This window comes from Cherax quadricarinatus, chromosome 4 (genome assembly GCF_038502225.1).
Source record: "Cherax quadricarinatus isolate ZL_2023a chromosome 4, ASM3850222v1, whole genome shotgun sequence".
Taxonomy (NCBI): domain Eukaryota; kingdom Metazoa; phylum Arthropoda; class Malacostraca; order Decapoda; family Parastacidae; genus Cherax; species Cherax quadricarinatus.
Window position 1 is genome coordinate 39,742,062 of NC_091295.1, and position 14,603 is coordinate 39,756,664.

Below are 14,603 nucleotides of genomic sequence, written 5' to 3' on the forward strand. Positions count from 1 at the left end.
ATGCAGCCAGCAGCAACAGCCTGGTTGATCAGGCTCTGATCCACCAGGAGGCCTGGTCACAGACCGGGCCGCGGGGGCGTTGACCCCCGGAACTCTCTCCAGGTAAACTCCAGGTATATTACGTCTGCATTCTTTTTGTCTTCTAGTGCATCTAGGACCTTGTCGTAGTGATCCAGTAGAGACAGACAGGAGCGACCTGCTCTAAACCCATGTTGCCCTGGGTTGTGTAATTGATGGGTATCTAGATGGGTGGCGATCTTGCTTCTTAGGCCCTGGGGCAGAGTGCATGGGCATGTCATTTATCGCCTGTTCGAAGTCATTTGGCGTGAGGATAACATCAGATAGGCTTGTGTTTACCAAATTTTGTGGCTCTCATAAAAAATTCATTTTGATCTTCGATTTTCAGTCTGGTTACCGGCTTGCTAAAAACTGAGTCATAATGGAACTTGAGTAGCTCACTCATTTCCTGCTGTCATCTGTGTAGGACCCATCTTGTTTAAGTAGGGGCCCAATACTGGATGTTGTTCTCGACTTTGATTTGGCATAAGAAAAGAAATACTTTGGGTATTTCTTTCGATTTCATTTATGGCTTTTAGTTCTTCCCGTGGGTTGCATCCTGGGACAACATTGACCTAATTTGCCCGAAATGCTCTGCATAACAAACGGCTGTATGTAGTAATATGGCAGTGATGTCAGCTAGGCCTATATACCTAGTACATGTACTTGTAAATAAAGATATTATTATTATTATTATTTATTTGGGTCCTATGCAAACCAGGATGAATGATCAGGCTTCTCGGAGGCTTGTTACTTCATTTGGGTTCTTGGTACACAGGTAGTGTGTTTAAGCTGGCCAGGCCCAGGAGAGAGTGAAGTCAACTGCCAGAGTGAGAGAGGGTAAGCGTGGTATAGGCTGAGGTAGGTAGGCCTATAGGTGGCAGCACCAGCGTGGCATGGAATATGAACCCAGCTGGGCATACATGATCAACCAGGCTGTTACTGCTGGCCGCACGTAGTCCAACGTACGAACCACAGCCCAGCTGATCCGGCACCAACTTTAAAGTATCTGTCTAGCTCTCTCTTGAAGGCAGCCAGGGGTCTACTAGTGATTCCCCTTATGCATGGTGGGAGGCTGTTGAACAGTCTTGGGCCCTGGGCACTGCCTGTCGACTAACACCCAGGTACCTATTGTACTGATAAGTGATCGTGGACTGCAAGTATCTTAACAAAACACGACCTAATGTTTTCACCGTTACCGGGGATCGACCCCCGCTGACCTCAGTGTGTGAACTGAGTGTGCTGGTAATTCAGCTACGGGAGTAGAACTCATTTCCATGTTCATCTATCAGTAAAATGGGTACCTGGGTGTTAGTCGACTGGTGTGGGTCGAATTCTGGGGACAAAACTGACCTAATTTGCCCGAAATTCTTTGCATAACAAGGGACTTTCTGTATAGTATTTTTTTTTATTATTATTCTCATGTACTCTCCCGGTCCGGGTCTTATACTTGTAGAAATAAAGATTATTATTATTATTATTATTATTATTATTATTATTATTATTATTATTATTATTATTATTATTATTATTATTATTATTATTATTATTATTATTATAGTTTCTATTTTTCAAAGGGACTCCTGTTGGCTTTTCTTTCGTTGGCGAACTTTGGTTAATATCTTTTCTCTGTACATGGAGAGGCTAGCTGTCAGTGACTATAAACCCAACAAGAAGTTTAACTTGTGACTAAAACATCAATAATATAAGTAGTAAGTTTACTTAGGTACAAGTACACATAAATGTACGATTATCATACATAGTTTGACATGTGTGAATTACCTAGAATAGCCCCCCCCCCCAAAAAAAAAAAAAAAAATTATGTAGTTCATGACCCACAACTATATGCATTTATTTATAAAATTCAAGAATGTTGTCAAATAAAGGACATAAATTGCTTACATTTCTATCTTATATGTGGGTTTTTGATCCAGGGAATGGGATTTAACCTCCCCCCTTCCTTGCATTGAACTTGAATGCCTCCCATTCCCCCACTCATGTGACCCCTACAGGTTAGGTACTTCCACTTGAATAAAATTAAATGAAAAAGTCTAATACAGCAAAAGATATCCAGAGCAATATGTCACAGACCGGGCCGCGGGGGCGTTGACCCCCGGAACTCTCTCCAGGTAAACTCCAGGTAAACAGTGGCCTGGTGGCTAAAGCTCCCGCTTCACACACAGAGGGCCCGAGTTCGATTCCCGGCGAGTGGAAACATTCCGACACGTTTCCTTACACCTGTTGTCCTGTTCACCTAGCAGCAAATAGGTACCTGGGTGTTAGTCGACTGGTGTGGGTGGCATCCTGGGGGACAAGATTGAGGACCCCAATGGAAATAAGTTAAGACAGTCCTCGATGGCGCACTGACTTTCATGGGTTATCCTGGGTGGCTAACCCTCCGGGGTTAAAAATCCGAGCACCTAAAGTCAGTTCCGGATCAGCCGGGCTGTGGCTCGTACGTTGGTTTGCGTGCAGCCAGCAGCAACAGCCTGGTTGATCAGGCTCTGATCCACCAGGAGGCCTGGTCACAGACCGGGCCGCGGGGGCGTTGACCCCCGGAACTCTCTCCAGGTAAACTCCAGGTAATTGCATCATAATTCTGAAGCTAGTCATAAGTTTGACTAAGTCACTCCAGTATAGAAACTGAATCATACCAAATCGAGACCATTTCCATTAATAGATAAACTAATTGTTAAATTCTTAAATATTTTGAACTGCCTCAATTTTGTAAATCTAGTTAATCACTACAATTATCTAACCTTAATACCAGTATGATCCATATCCTGTGTCAATATAGAGTAAGAACTAGTATTAGTCTGCCCGAAATGCCTAGGCATAACTAGGCATACTAGTGGCCTTTTTAATAAATATTTTATAATATTTAATAATATCTTATAATATGTAAACCCCACATTGTAATATTAACAGAGAAATAAAGAACTTTAATTTATAATTTTAATTTAATTTAATTTTTAATATGCTCAACATATTTTATCAACTGCTCACAGCTAAATATCAGAACGTTTTAAGGATTATACTCTGATTCAAACATAAATTAAGAAATGTTTAGCATTAAAGATTTAAAGCATAATACGTATATGTATTGCAATCTGAACATATATTCGGAAATTAAGCATTCTTATTATTTTTCATCAGCATTGTATGACCCTTGTGGGTTTAGCACTTAGTTTTGATTGTAATAATTATTATTTCTTCACATGATACTATCTCTAATGAGCTGTGTTCCACAGCTCTACAATGTGGGGGCCAAGCTGGAGGTGTTGGTGTGTGCTGGCTCGCTGGCCTCGCCCAAACTACTTCTTCTGTCAGGCCTCGGACCTCCTGACCACCTCAAAGAACATGAGGTAAGTCTTGCCTACTCTCTCATCCTGTCATTCATGTTAATATTACTGACCACCTCAAAGAACATGAGGTAAGGTCACTCACATTAATATTGTTGACCACCTACTACTGTGCAACTTACATTTACAGAACCATAAATTCTGATATTAACCCTGAACTAAAACACTTTCTTGATAGTTGCAACAGGATACATATAGACACAAAAATCTCTAACATTCCCCATGTCCTGCTAAACCTCTACAAAAACTTGATGTACATAAAAGGGCCTAAAATTTGGAACTCCCTGCCTAAAAACTCAAATACTGCACACTCAACCTCCATTTTCAAAAGTACCGTCAAAAAAAGTCTTATCTCCCCATTACACCCCACCATCAGCTTGATCGCTAGCGCACTCAGCTCAGACACTGAGGTCCAGGGTTCAAATTTCCTTTGGTATGGCTGGAAAGCATTAGGGATGTTTCCATAAGACACCTGCTGTTTCTGTTCCTGTTCACCCATCAGTTTAAAATGGGTTACCTGGGTGTTAGTAGACTGGTGTGAGTCGCATCCTGGGACAAAACTGACCTAATTGCCCGAAATGCTCAACATAACAAGCAGCTTTCTATATACTAGTAGTACATGTACTGTGTCATTGATGTCAGCTAGGCCTGTATACCATGTACATGTACTTGTAGTAAATAAGATATTATAACCAAATGAAAACCACCTAATTCTCTTTTTTGTATCATGAACACATTCAAAACAATATACAGTGGACCCCCGCATAACGATGGCATCACATAGCGATTATTTCGCATACCGCTTACTTTAATCGCAAAATTTTTGCCGCGCATACCGATTAAAAACCCGCTCACCGATTTTCGTCCGAGACGCGTCCAATGTGCGCCCTCAGCCAGCCTCACATGTGCCGCCCGTGCCATTGTTTACCAGCCAGCCTCCGCGGTAACATCCAAGCATACACTCGGAATATTTCGTATTATTACAGTGTTTTCGGTGCTGTTTCTGGAAAATAAGTGACCATGGGCCCCAAGAAAGCTTCTAGTGCCAACCCTACACCAATAAGGGTGAGAATTACTATAGAAATGAAGAAAGAGATCATTGATAAGTATGAAAGTGGAGTGCGTATAGCCGACCTAGTCACGCTGTACAAGAAACCCCAATCAACCATCGCTACTATTGTGGGCACCAGAAAGACAATCAAGGAAGCTGTTCTTGCCAAAGGTTTAACTGTGTTTTCGAAACAAAGATCGCAAGTGATGGAAGATGTTGAGAGACTCTTATTGGTGTGGATAAATGAAAAACAGATAGCAGGAGATAGCGTCTCTCAAGCGATCATATGTGAAAAGGCTAGGAAGTTGCATGAGGATTTAATTAAAAAAATGCCTGCAACTAGTGATGATGTGAGTGAATTTAAGGCCAGCAAAGGTTGGTTTGAGAGATTTAAGAAGCGTAGTGGCATCCATAGTGTGATAAGGCATGGTGAGGCTGCCAGTTCGGACCACAAAGCGGCTGAAAAATATGTGCAGGAATTCAAGGAGTACATAGAAACTGAAGGACTGAAACCTGAACAAGTGTTTAATTGTGATGAAACAGGCCTGTTCTGGAAGAAAATGCCAAGCAGGACCTACATTACTCAGGAGGAAAAGGCACTCCCAGGACATAAGCCTATGAAAGACAGGCTTACTCTTCTCATGTGTGCCAATGCTACTGGTGATTGCAAAGTGAAGCCTTTATTAGTGTATCACTCTGAAACTCCCAGAGCGTTCAGGCAAAAGAATGTCCTCAAGGATAATTTGTGTGTGCTGTGGAGGGCAAACAGTAAGGCATGGGTCACTAGGGAATTTTTCTATAACTGGTTACACCATGCATTTGCCCCCAATGTGAAAGATTACCTAACTGAAAAGAAATTAGAACTTAAGTGCCTCCTGGTGTTAGACAATGCCCCTGGTCATCCTACAGACGTGGCAGAGCGACTTTATGGGGACATGAGCTTCATTAAGGTGAAGTTTTTGCCTCCTAATACCACTCCTCTCCTGCAGCCCATGGACCAGCAGGTTATTTCCAACTTCAAGAAACTGTACACAAAAGCTCTGTTTGAAAGGTGCTTTGTAGTGACCTCAGAAACTCAACTGACTCTAAGAGAGTTTTGGAGAGATCACTTTAATATCCTCAATTGTGTAAACCTTATAGGTAAGGCTTGGGAGGAAGTGACTAAAAGGACCTTGAACTCTGCTTGGAAGAAACTGTGGCCAGAATGTGTAGACAAAAGGGATTTTGAAGGGTTTGAGGCTAACCTTGAGATGATTATGCCAGTTGAGGAATCCATTGTGGCATTGGGAAAGTCCTTGGGGTTGGAGGTTAGTGGGGAGGATGTGGAAGAGTTGGTGGAGGAGGACAATGAAGAACTAACCACTGATGAGCTGATAGATCAACTTCAAGAGCAAGAGGCCAGACCTGGGGAAACTGGTTCAGAGGAGGGGAGAGAGAAATTGAAGAAGTTGCCTACTACAAAGATTAAGGAAATCTGTGCAAAGTGGCTTGAAGTGCAAACCTTCATGGATGAAAATCACCCTCACACAGCTATTGCAAGCCGTGCTGGTGATTATTACACTGACAATGTTGTGAAACACTTTAGGCAAGTCATAAAGGAACGAGAGGTACAGGCCACTATGGACAGATATCTTGTGCGAAAGAAGTCCAGTGACTCTGAAGCTGGCCCTAGTGGCATTAAAAGAAGAAGGGAAGTAACCCCAGAAAAGGACTTGCTACCTCAAGTCCTAATGGAAGGGGATTCCCCTTCTAAACAGTAAGAAGATAATGCTCTCCCCTCCTCCCATCCCATCAATCATCACCAGATCTTCAATAAAAGTAAGTGTCATGTAAGTGTGCATGCCTTTTTCAGTTTGTGTGTATTAAAATTAACATTTCATGTGGTAAAAAAAAAATTTTTTCATACTTTTGGGTGTCTTGCACGGATTAATTTTATTTCCATTATTTCTTATGGGGAAAATTCATTCACATAACGATTATTTCGCATAACAATTACCCCTCTTGCACGGATTAAAATCGTTAACCGGGGGTCCACTGTAGTCTTACTCTTGTTATCTGTAATTCCCCCTAATTTACACTTACACCCACCCTAATGAATGTAAACATAAAATTCCTAATATAGCTATTGCTTGTTAAATCTTAAGTTAGTAGTACTAAGTTTGTCTAAGATACTCTTCCAGTTTATGAGCTTCAATAGAAACAGTGTATCATTCCAAGACAAATCCAATCCCATTACTAAACTTACCATTTGTAATATTATTGTATGTTTTGTACTACCTCACTATTATAAATTAATTATGTATGTACCTAATTTTGTATGTATCTAATTATGTATCTAATAATATTTATTAAAATGTACTGCTCCATAACCTATATCAATATAGAGTAAGAATTAGTATTAGTCTGCCCAAAATGACTAGGCATGCTACTGGCCTTCTTTGTAATTAATATTTTATAATATGTAAACCACACATTGTGAGTGTTACAAGGAAATAAACATTTTCATTTTCACCTCAAGGAAAATGGGGTTTAGTCTTACCCAGTCCCTCATCCCATGTCACTAATGTTAATATTACTTCACACCTTCAACAACTTAAAGCTAGTTATGCCCACACCCTCACCACTGCCACTGCTATTAATATGAGAGAAAAGCAGTGGCTTGTACTGAAATAGTAGATGGAATGTGTGTGTAACAGCATTTAAAAACCCTTGAAGACTTTCATGAGTTTTCTTACTCTTGCAGCCCATCCCTGGGCCAGGTTATTTTATCTTACACAGTTTCTCAGAGAAGTATAATGCACTTCACAGATTTATAACAACAGTGAACTGAGTACTGAATACAGGAGGACCCTGCTTTATAGCACTTCGCTCTAAAACATTTTGCTAATAGAGTGGTTTTCAATTATACCCATTCTTCATTTATTCAGACTTCCTACAATAAATATATTCACTAAGTATAAGCTGAGTACAAAAATATTTTTATGTAAGTAATGTGTGTACTGTGTATGCATTTTTCAGGCCTAGCTCTATTGCTCACTTAATACATAAATAGTGTAAACGTATTATCAGGCTTCTTTTTATGCATTTTACAGTGATTTTTGTTTTACAGTAGTAGCCCAGAACCTAGCCTGCTGTATAAGCAGGGCCCTCTTGTATACCATTTTTAGTGAAATAACATTATATATAGTTTTATCCCTCTCTGGTTACTTAGTTTGCTAGTTTTAAGATCTGTAGACTGCATTAAGGTTCTTAGTACAACATTTTTGCCTATACTTTAACATCAAATGTTCACCTCTTAAGTGTATATCCCTTTCCACATGAAATAAATGTGGTGTTTTCATTATTATGTTTATAAGGAAGTGCTGGGGAGTGGGAGGTATAACCAGGTTTGATCCCAGGAAGGCTAGGGCAGCTCTAATTCCATGGATCAAGACCCACTCTTCATCATTAATCAACCCCCCTTTCCCCTTTGTTGAAGGGTGAAAATGAGTAATACATAGAAGAAATGACAGAGTAAAATATAAGTACTACCACAGGTGAAGGTGGTGGCTGAGCTGGCAGGTGTTGGCCAGAACTTGCAAGATCATCTAGGTGTCTATGGACTCTCCTGGACTCTCCCTGACACAGCTGCACTCCCCACTCTCTTCAACTCCAGTGCCATAAGCGAGTATGTTCCACACAAGAAAGGTTAGTTCTCCTTAACTTTATGACTTAGTAGATATTATAAGCATCATCGGGTCAGCATAGCACCATACAGTATATAAGGTATATAATGAGTCAGTATTAGATCATGTGTGTGTTTTGTAGTCAGCGTTATGTTAAAGAATGGCAAGATTGCTGACAATAGCTGCAAGAAGGTACTATTGGCAGAGTAGTGCATTATAAAAGGTAATGTTTTGCCCACAGGAATCTCCTGTGTGAGTGAAATGTTGACTTTAAATATGTTTACAAAGCCAACCTCATGTTATTGAAGTATCAGAAATTTTAAAGCTATCTGAGCATTCTAAAATGTGACTTTGTAAATGGTTCAAGTAGGACTGCAACATTGTCGTAAGCTCCTCTCTCCTACGTGTGGGTTATTTGTGTATTGTTCTAGTCATGGTATTGTGCCTTTTTGTTCTTCGCTATTACATGAGGTTTTTGTATGATTTGTTGGTACTGTATTTGTACTGCACCAAGTGTGAGAATAGAGAAATAAACGAGGGTGGCCTGGAAGGGGACAGGAGCTCTAGGGGGGAATCAGGTGTAGACAAGGACAAGGACATGCAAAAACCAATGTTAAAGACTAGCAATACCACAGGAGTTAGTAAACAAGGGGATGCCCCAAGAAATAGTGAAGATAAATTACCAGAAATAACTGATGAAGGCCCCATTGTTAGCATTAGTGCTGAAGTTAGAAATGAGACAGGACAGCATGCACCATTAGGGAATACAGTTGGGAATACAGTCACAAAAAAACCAAGGCAAACAGAAACCACCAGTCCGATGACATTCTTCTTTGCAAATATACAGGGTCTAAAGCCAGCAACAAACAACAAAATACCTTTCATCCATGGACTGCTTGCAGAGGCAAAGGCAATGTTCGCGGCTTTCACTGAGACCCACATAAAGGATCACTTGGACAACGAAATATAGATCCCAGGTTACGACCTATACAGATGTGACAGAGTGAACAGGCAAAAGGGGGGGGTTGGCCTGTACATTGCAGAGTCACTTGTTTGCACAGAACTGCTAAATGCCTCAAATGAAGTAGTGGAAGTTTTAGCAGTAAAGGTCGAGAACCAAAACCTAGTCATTGTGGTAGTCTACAAGCCTCTGGATGCAACATCCCAGCAATTCCAGGAACAGCTGTTAAAAATTGACCACTGTCTGGAAAATCTTCCAGCTCCTGCACCCAACATCTTGCTCCTGGGGGATTTCAACTTAAGGCACCTAAAATGGAGGAATATAGCAAATAATATTGTTGCAGTAATAACACCAGGAGGCAGCTCTGATGAAAACTCACACTCACACGAGCTTTTAAATCTCTGCACAAAATTCAATTTAAACCAGCAAATAATAGAGCCTACTAGACTGGAGAATACACTAGACCTCATCTTCACTAACAATGATGATCTGATAAGAAATGTCACCATATCAAAAACAATATACTCAGATCACAACATAATTGAGGTTCAGACATGTATGCGTGGAGCCCCAGACAGACATAATGAGACTAGTCACGAGGGAGCATTCACCAAATTCAACTTCAATAACAAAAACATAAAGTGGGACCAAGTAAACCAAGTCCTTACCGATATAAGCTGGGAAGATATACTAAGCAACACAGACCCCAACTTATGCCTAGAACAGATTAACTTGGTGGCACTCGATGTATGCACAAGACTTATTCCTCTAAGAAACAGGAGTAGATGTAAAATAGAAAGAGACAGGCGCTCCCTTTACAGGCGACGGAAAAGAATAACAGCGGCTAAAAGAGGTCAATATTTCTGAAATGCGTAGGGAGACACTGGTCAAAGAAATAGCAAGCATCGAACTCAAGCTAAAGGAATCTTATAGGAGTCAGGAATCGCGGGAAGAACTAAAAGCCATAAATGAAATCGAAAGAAACCCAAAGTATTTCTTCTCCTATGCCAAATCAAAGTCGAGAACAACATCCAGTATTGGGCCCCTACTTAAACAAGATGGGTCCTACACAGATGACAGCAAGGAAATGAGTGAGCTACTCAAGTCCCAATATGACTCAGTTTTTAGCAAGCCGCTAACCAGACTGAGAGTCGAAGATCAAAATGAATTTTTTATGAGAGAGCCACAAAATTTGGTTAACACAAGCCTATCCGATGTTATCCTGATGCCAAATGACTTCGAACAGGCGATAAATGACATGCCCATGCACTCTGCCCCAGGGCCAGACTCATGGAACTCCGTGTTCATCAAGAACTGCAAGAAGCCCCTATCACGAGCCTTTTCCATCCTATGGAGAGGGAGCATGGACACGCGGGTCGTCCCTCAGTTACTAAAAACAACAGACATAGCCCCAATCCACAAAGGGGGCAGTAAAGCAGTAGCAAAGAATTGCAGACCAATAGCACTGACGTTCCATATAAAAATCTTTGAAAGGGTTCCAAGAAGCAAGATCACCACCCATCTAGATACCCATCAGTTAAATAACCCAGGGCAGCATGGGTTTAGAGCAGGTCGCTCCTGTCTGTTCCAACTATTGGACCACTACAACAAGGTCCAGGATGCACTAGAAGACAAACAGAATGCAGATATAATATACACAGACTTTGCAAAAGCTTTTGACAAGTGTGACCATGGTGTAATAGTGCACAAAATGCATGATAAAGGAATGACAGGAAATGTCGGTAGATGGATCTATAATTTCCTCACAAACAGAACACCAAGAGTAGTAGTCAACAGAGTAAAGTCTGAGGCGGCTGCGGTGAGAAGCTCTGTTCCACAAGGCACAGTACTCGCCCCCATCTTGTTCCTCAACCTCATATCAAACATAGACAGGGATATAAGCCACAGCGCAGTGTCTTCCTTTGCTGATGACACCCGAGTGTATGGTAGAGTTATTATTGAAAGAATTAAGAGTAAGACGGAGAATAGGATAGCAGATGAACAAGGAGGCTTTAGGAAAGGTAGGGGGTGTGTGGACCAGGTGTTTACAGTGAAACATAAGTGAACAGTATTTAGATAAGGCTAAAGAGGTCTTTGTGGCATTTATGGATTTGGAAAAGGCGTATGACAGGGTGGATAGGGGGGCAATGTGGTAGATGTTGCAGGTGTATGGTATAGGAGGTAGGTTACTGAAAGCAGTGAAGAGTTTTTACGAGGATAGTGAGGCTCAAGTTAGAGTATGTTGGAAAGAGGGAAATTATTTCCCAGTAAAAGTAGGCCTTAGACAAGGATGTGTGATGTCACCGTGGTTGTTTAATATATTTATAGATGGGGTTGTAAGAGAAGTAAATGCGAGGGTCTTGGCAAGAGGCGTGAAGTTAAAAGATAAAGAATCACACATAAAGTGGGAGTTGTCACAGTTGCTCTTTGCTGATGACACTGTGCTCTTGGGAGATTCTGAAGAGAAGTTGCAGAGATTGGTGGATGAATTTGGTAGGGTATGCAAAAGAAGAAAATTAAAAGTGAATACAGGAAAGAGTAAGGTTATGAGGATAACAAAAAGATTAGGTTATGAAAGATTGGATATCAGATTGGAGGGAGAGAGTATGGAGGAGGTGAATGTATTCAGATATTTGGGAGTGGACGTGTCAGCGGATGGGTCTATGAAAGATGAGGTGAATCATAGAATTGATGAGGGGAAAAGAGTGAGTGGTGCACTTAGGAGTCTGTGGAGACAAAGAACTTTGTCCTTGGAGGCAAAGAGGGGAATGTATGAGAGTATAGTTTTACCAATGCTCTTATATGGGTGTGAAGCATGGGTGATGAATGTTGCAGCGAGGAGAAGGCTGGAGGCAGTGGAGATGTCATGTCTGAGGGCAATGTGTGGTGTGAATATAATGCAGAGAATTCGTAGTTTGAAAGTTAGGAGGAGGTGCGGGATTACCAAAACTGTTGTCCAGAGGGCTGAGGAAGGGTTGTTGAGGTGGTTCAGACATGTAGAGAGAATGGAGCGAAACAGAATGACTTCAAGAGTGTATCAGTCTGTAGTGGAAGGAAGGCGGGGTAGGGGTCGGCCTAGGAAAGGTTGGAGGGAGGGGGTAAAGGAGGTTTTGTGTGCGAGGGGCTTGGACTTCCAGCAGGCATGCGTCAGCGTGTTTGATAGTAGTGAATGGAGACAAGTGGTTTTTAATACTTGACGTGCTGTTGGAGTGTGAGCAAAGTAATATTTATGAAGGGGTTCAGGGAAACCGGCAGGCCGGACTTGAGTCCTGGAGATGGGAAGTACAGTGCCTGCACTCTGAAGGAGGGGTGTTAATGTTGCAGTTTAAAAACTGTAGTGTAAAGCACCCTTCTGGTAAGACAGTGATGGAGTGAATGATGGTGAAAGTTTTTCTTTTTCGGGCCACCCTGCCTTGGTGGGAATCGGCCAGTGTGATAATAAAAAAAAATAAAAAAACCCGAATTTGCATGACAGTGTCCTCCATAGAAGACACTGCAAGACTCCAGGCAGACATCAACCAAATCTTTAAATGGGCTGCAGAAAACAATATGAAGTTCAATGATGAGAAATTCCAATTACTTCAATATGGAAAATGTGAGGAAATTAAAATATCATCAGAGTATAAAACAAATTCCAGCCACATAATAGAGCGAAAAACTAATGTCAAAGACCTGGGGTGATAATGTCAGAGGATCTCACCTTCAGGGACCATAACATTGTATCAATCGCATCTGCTAGAAAAATGACAGGATGGATAATGAGAACCTTCAGAACCAGGGATGCCAAGCCCATGATGATACTCTTTAGGATGCTTGTTCTATCTAGGCTGGAATATTGCTGCACACTAACAGCACTTTTCAAGGCAGGAGAAGTTGCTGACCTAGAAAATATATAGAGAACCTTCACGGCACGCATAACTACGATAAACCACCTCAGTTACTTGGAATGCTTGAAGTTCCTAAATCTGTATTCCCTAGAATGCAGGAGGAAGAGATACATGATTATATACACCTGGAAAATCCTAGAGGGACTAGTACCAAACTTGCACACAAAAACCACTCCCTACGAAAGCAAAAGACTCAGCAGACGGTGCAACATACCCCCAATGAAAAGCAGGGGTGCCATTAGCACGATAAGAGACAACACAGTAAGTGTCAGGGGCCTAAGGCTGTTCAGCTGCCTCCCAGCATACATCAAGGGGATTGCCAATAGGCCCCTGGCTATCTTCAAGCAGGCACCTAAAGTTAGTACCTGACCAGCCAGGTTGTGGCTCGTACATTGGATTATGTGTGGCCAGCAGTAACAGCCTGGTTGATCAGGCCCTGATCCACCATGAGGCCTGGTCACAGATTGGGCCGCGGGGGCGTTGACCCCCGGGACTTTCTCCAGGTAGTATACTCTGGGTATGGCAAGTAGAGTAAGTGTGAAGCTTATAGCAGATATGCTGAGTTCATGTTATAGCTGTGATATAAAGTTCTCCATCTCTGTTCTCACCTTGGTATTATTATTATTATTATTATGATTATTATTATTATCATTATTACTATTACTATTATTACTAGAGGTCCGCTATCACAAATCCGGCAATCAGACATCTGTTTTAATCAGTTATTCGGCACTAATTTCAGCTAGCATAATTTCAAATTTCCAGGGTTGCCACACCAAACTGCTGCTACTGTTTGGTAGTACTAATTAATAAGTCATTCCTATTTCTTTTTCTCCATTTATTGTTATAATCTACTTGCTTTTAACCCTAGCCATGGTTAAAACAAATAAAAGAAATGCTTCTCGTTGTGTAAAGCACATACACAATACATTGTCCATGAAAGATAAGGTGGCTTTGAAGCCACTGTCGGTTGCCATGAGCTCAGTCTCGTGATGCAGGGTTATATCACAGTTGATCTAATATGACATAATAAATACTATAAATAACATAAAAACATGTTAAATAATCCAGAATGAATAATATTTGGCATAATACTGAGTGGTTCGACGGAGGTATGAAGAGGATATGGGATACAAATACAGTGGAACCTCAGCTTGCGAGTGCCCCACCATGTGAGTTTTTCAGGATACAAGCAGTCGCTCGGTCGATTTTTTGTTTCTGGATATGAGCAAAAATTCTGGATGTGAGCTTTGCCCTCAAACAACTTTTTTTTTTAGACCTCCAGATCTTACAAAAGTAAAAGTGAATATATAATTGTAGGTCATTGTTGTGATGTAATATGTTGTTTTTACTGCTTAAGACTATAACTGCAACAAAAATAATAGTATTTGTTACCTTAAATTGTGGGTGCTGGTGTTTGTGAATGATTGTGAAGAGAGTGAAGGGTTATGCTGTGGCCCTACTGGGCTGAGACAAATAATAGAGGTTCTGGTACTGAAGTCGATGGTTGTACTGGAGTGTGCATAAATTCTGTAATGGATTTCTGTTCTATTTTACCCTACAGTACATTATACAAGTGATGGTAAGGCGTCAGCTACTCTAGACACCATTTCAAGAGTC

At 41.2% G+C, this 14,603-nt stretch overlaps 1 protein-coding gene across 2 annotated transcripts in view; it reads left to right on the forward strand.

Annotated features, from left to right (window-relative positions):
- Positions 1–14,603, forward strand: part of LOC128684381 (glucose dehydrogenase [FAD, quinone]-like) — a 69,363-nt gene that overhangs the window by 41,673 nt on the left and 13,087 nt on the right. For both annotated transcript variants that reach the window (XM_070095848.1, XM_070095856.1), the window contains 2 exons: positions 3,309–3,422; positions 8,007–8,157. In XM_070095848.1, coding sequence (XP_069951949.1) covers positions 3,309–3,422; positions 8,007–8,157 — 265 coding nt within the window. The remainder of the gene's footprint in view (positions 1–3,308; positions 3,423–8,006; positions 8,158–14,603) is intronic.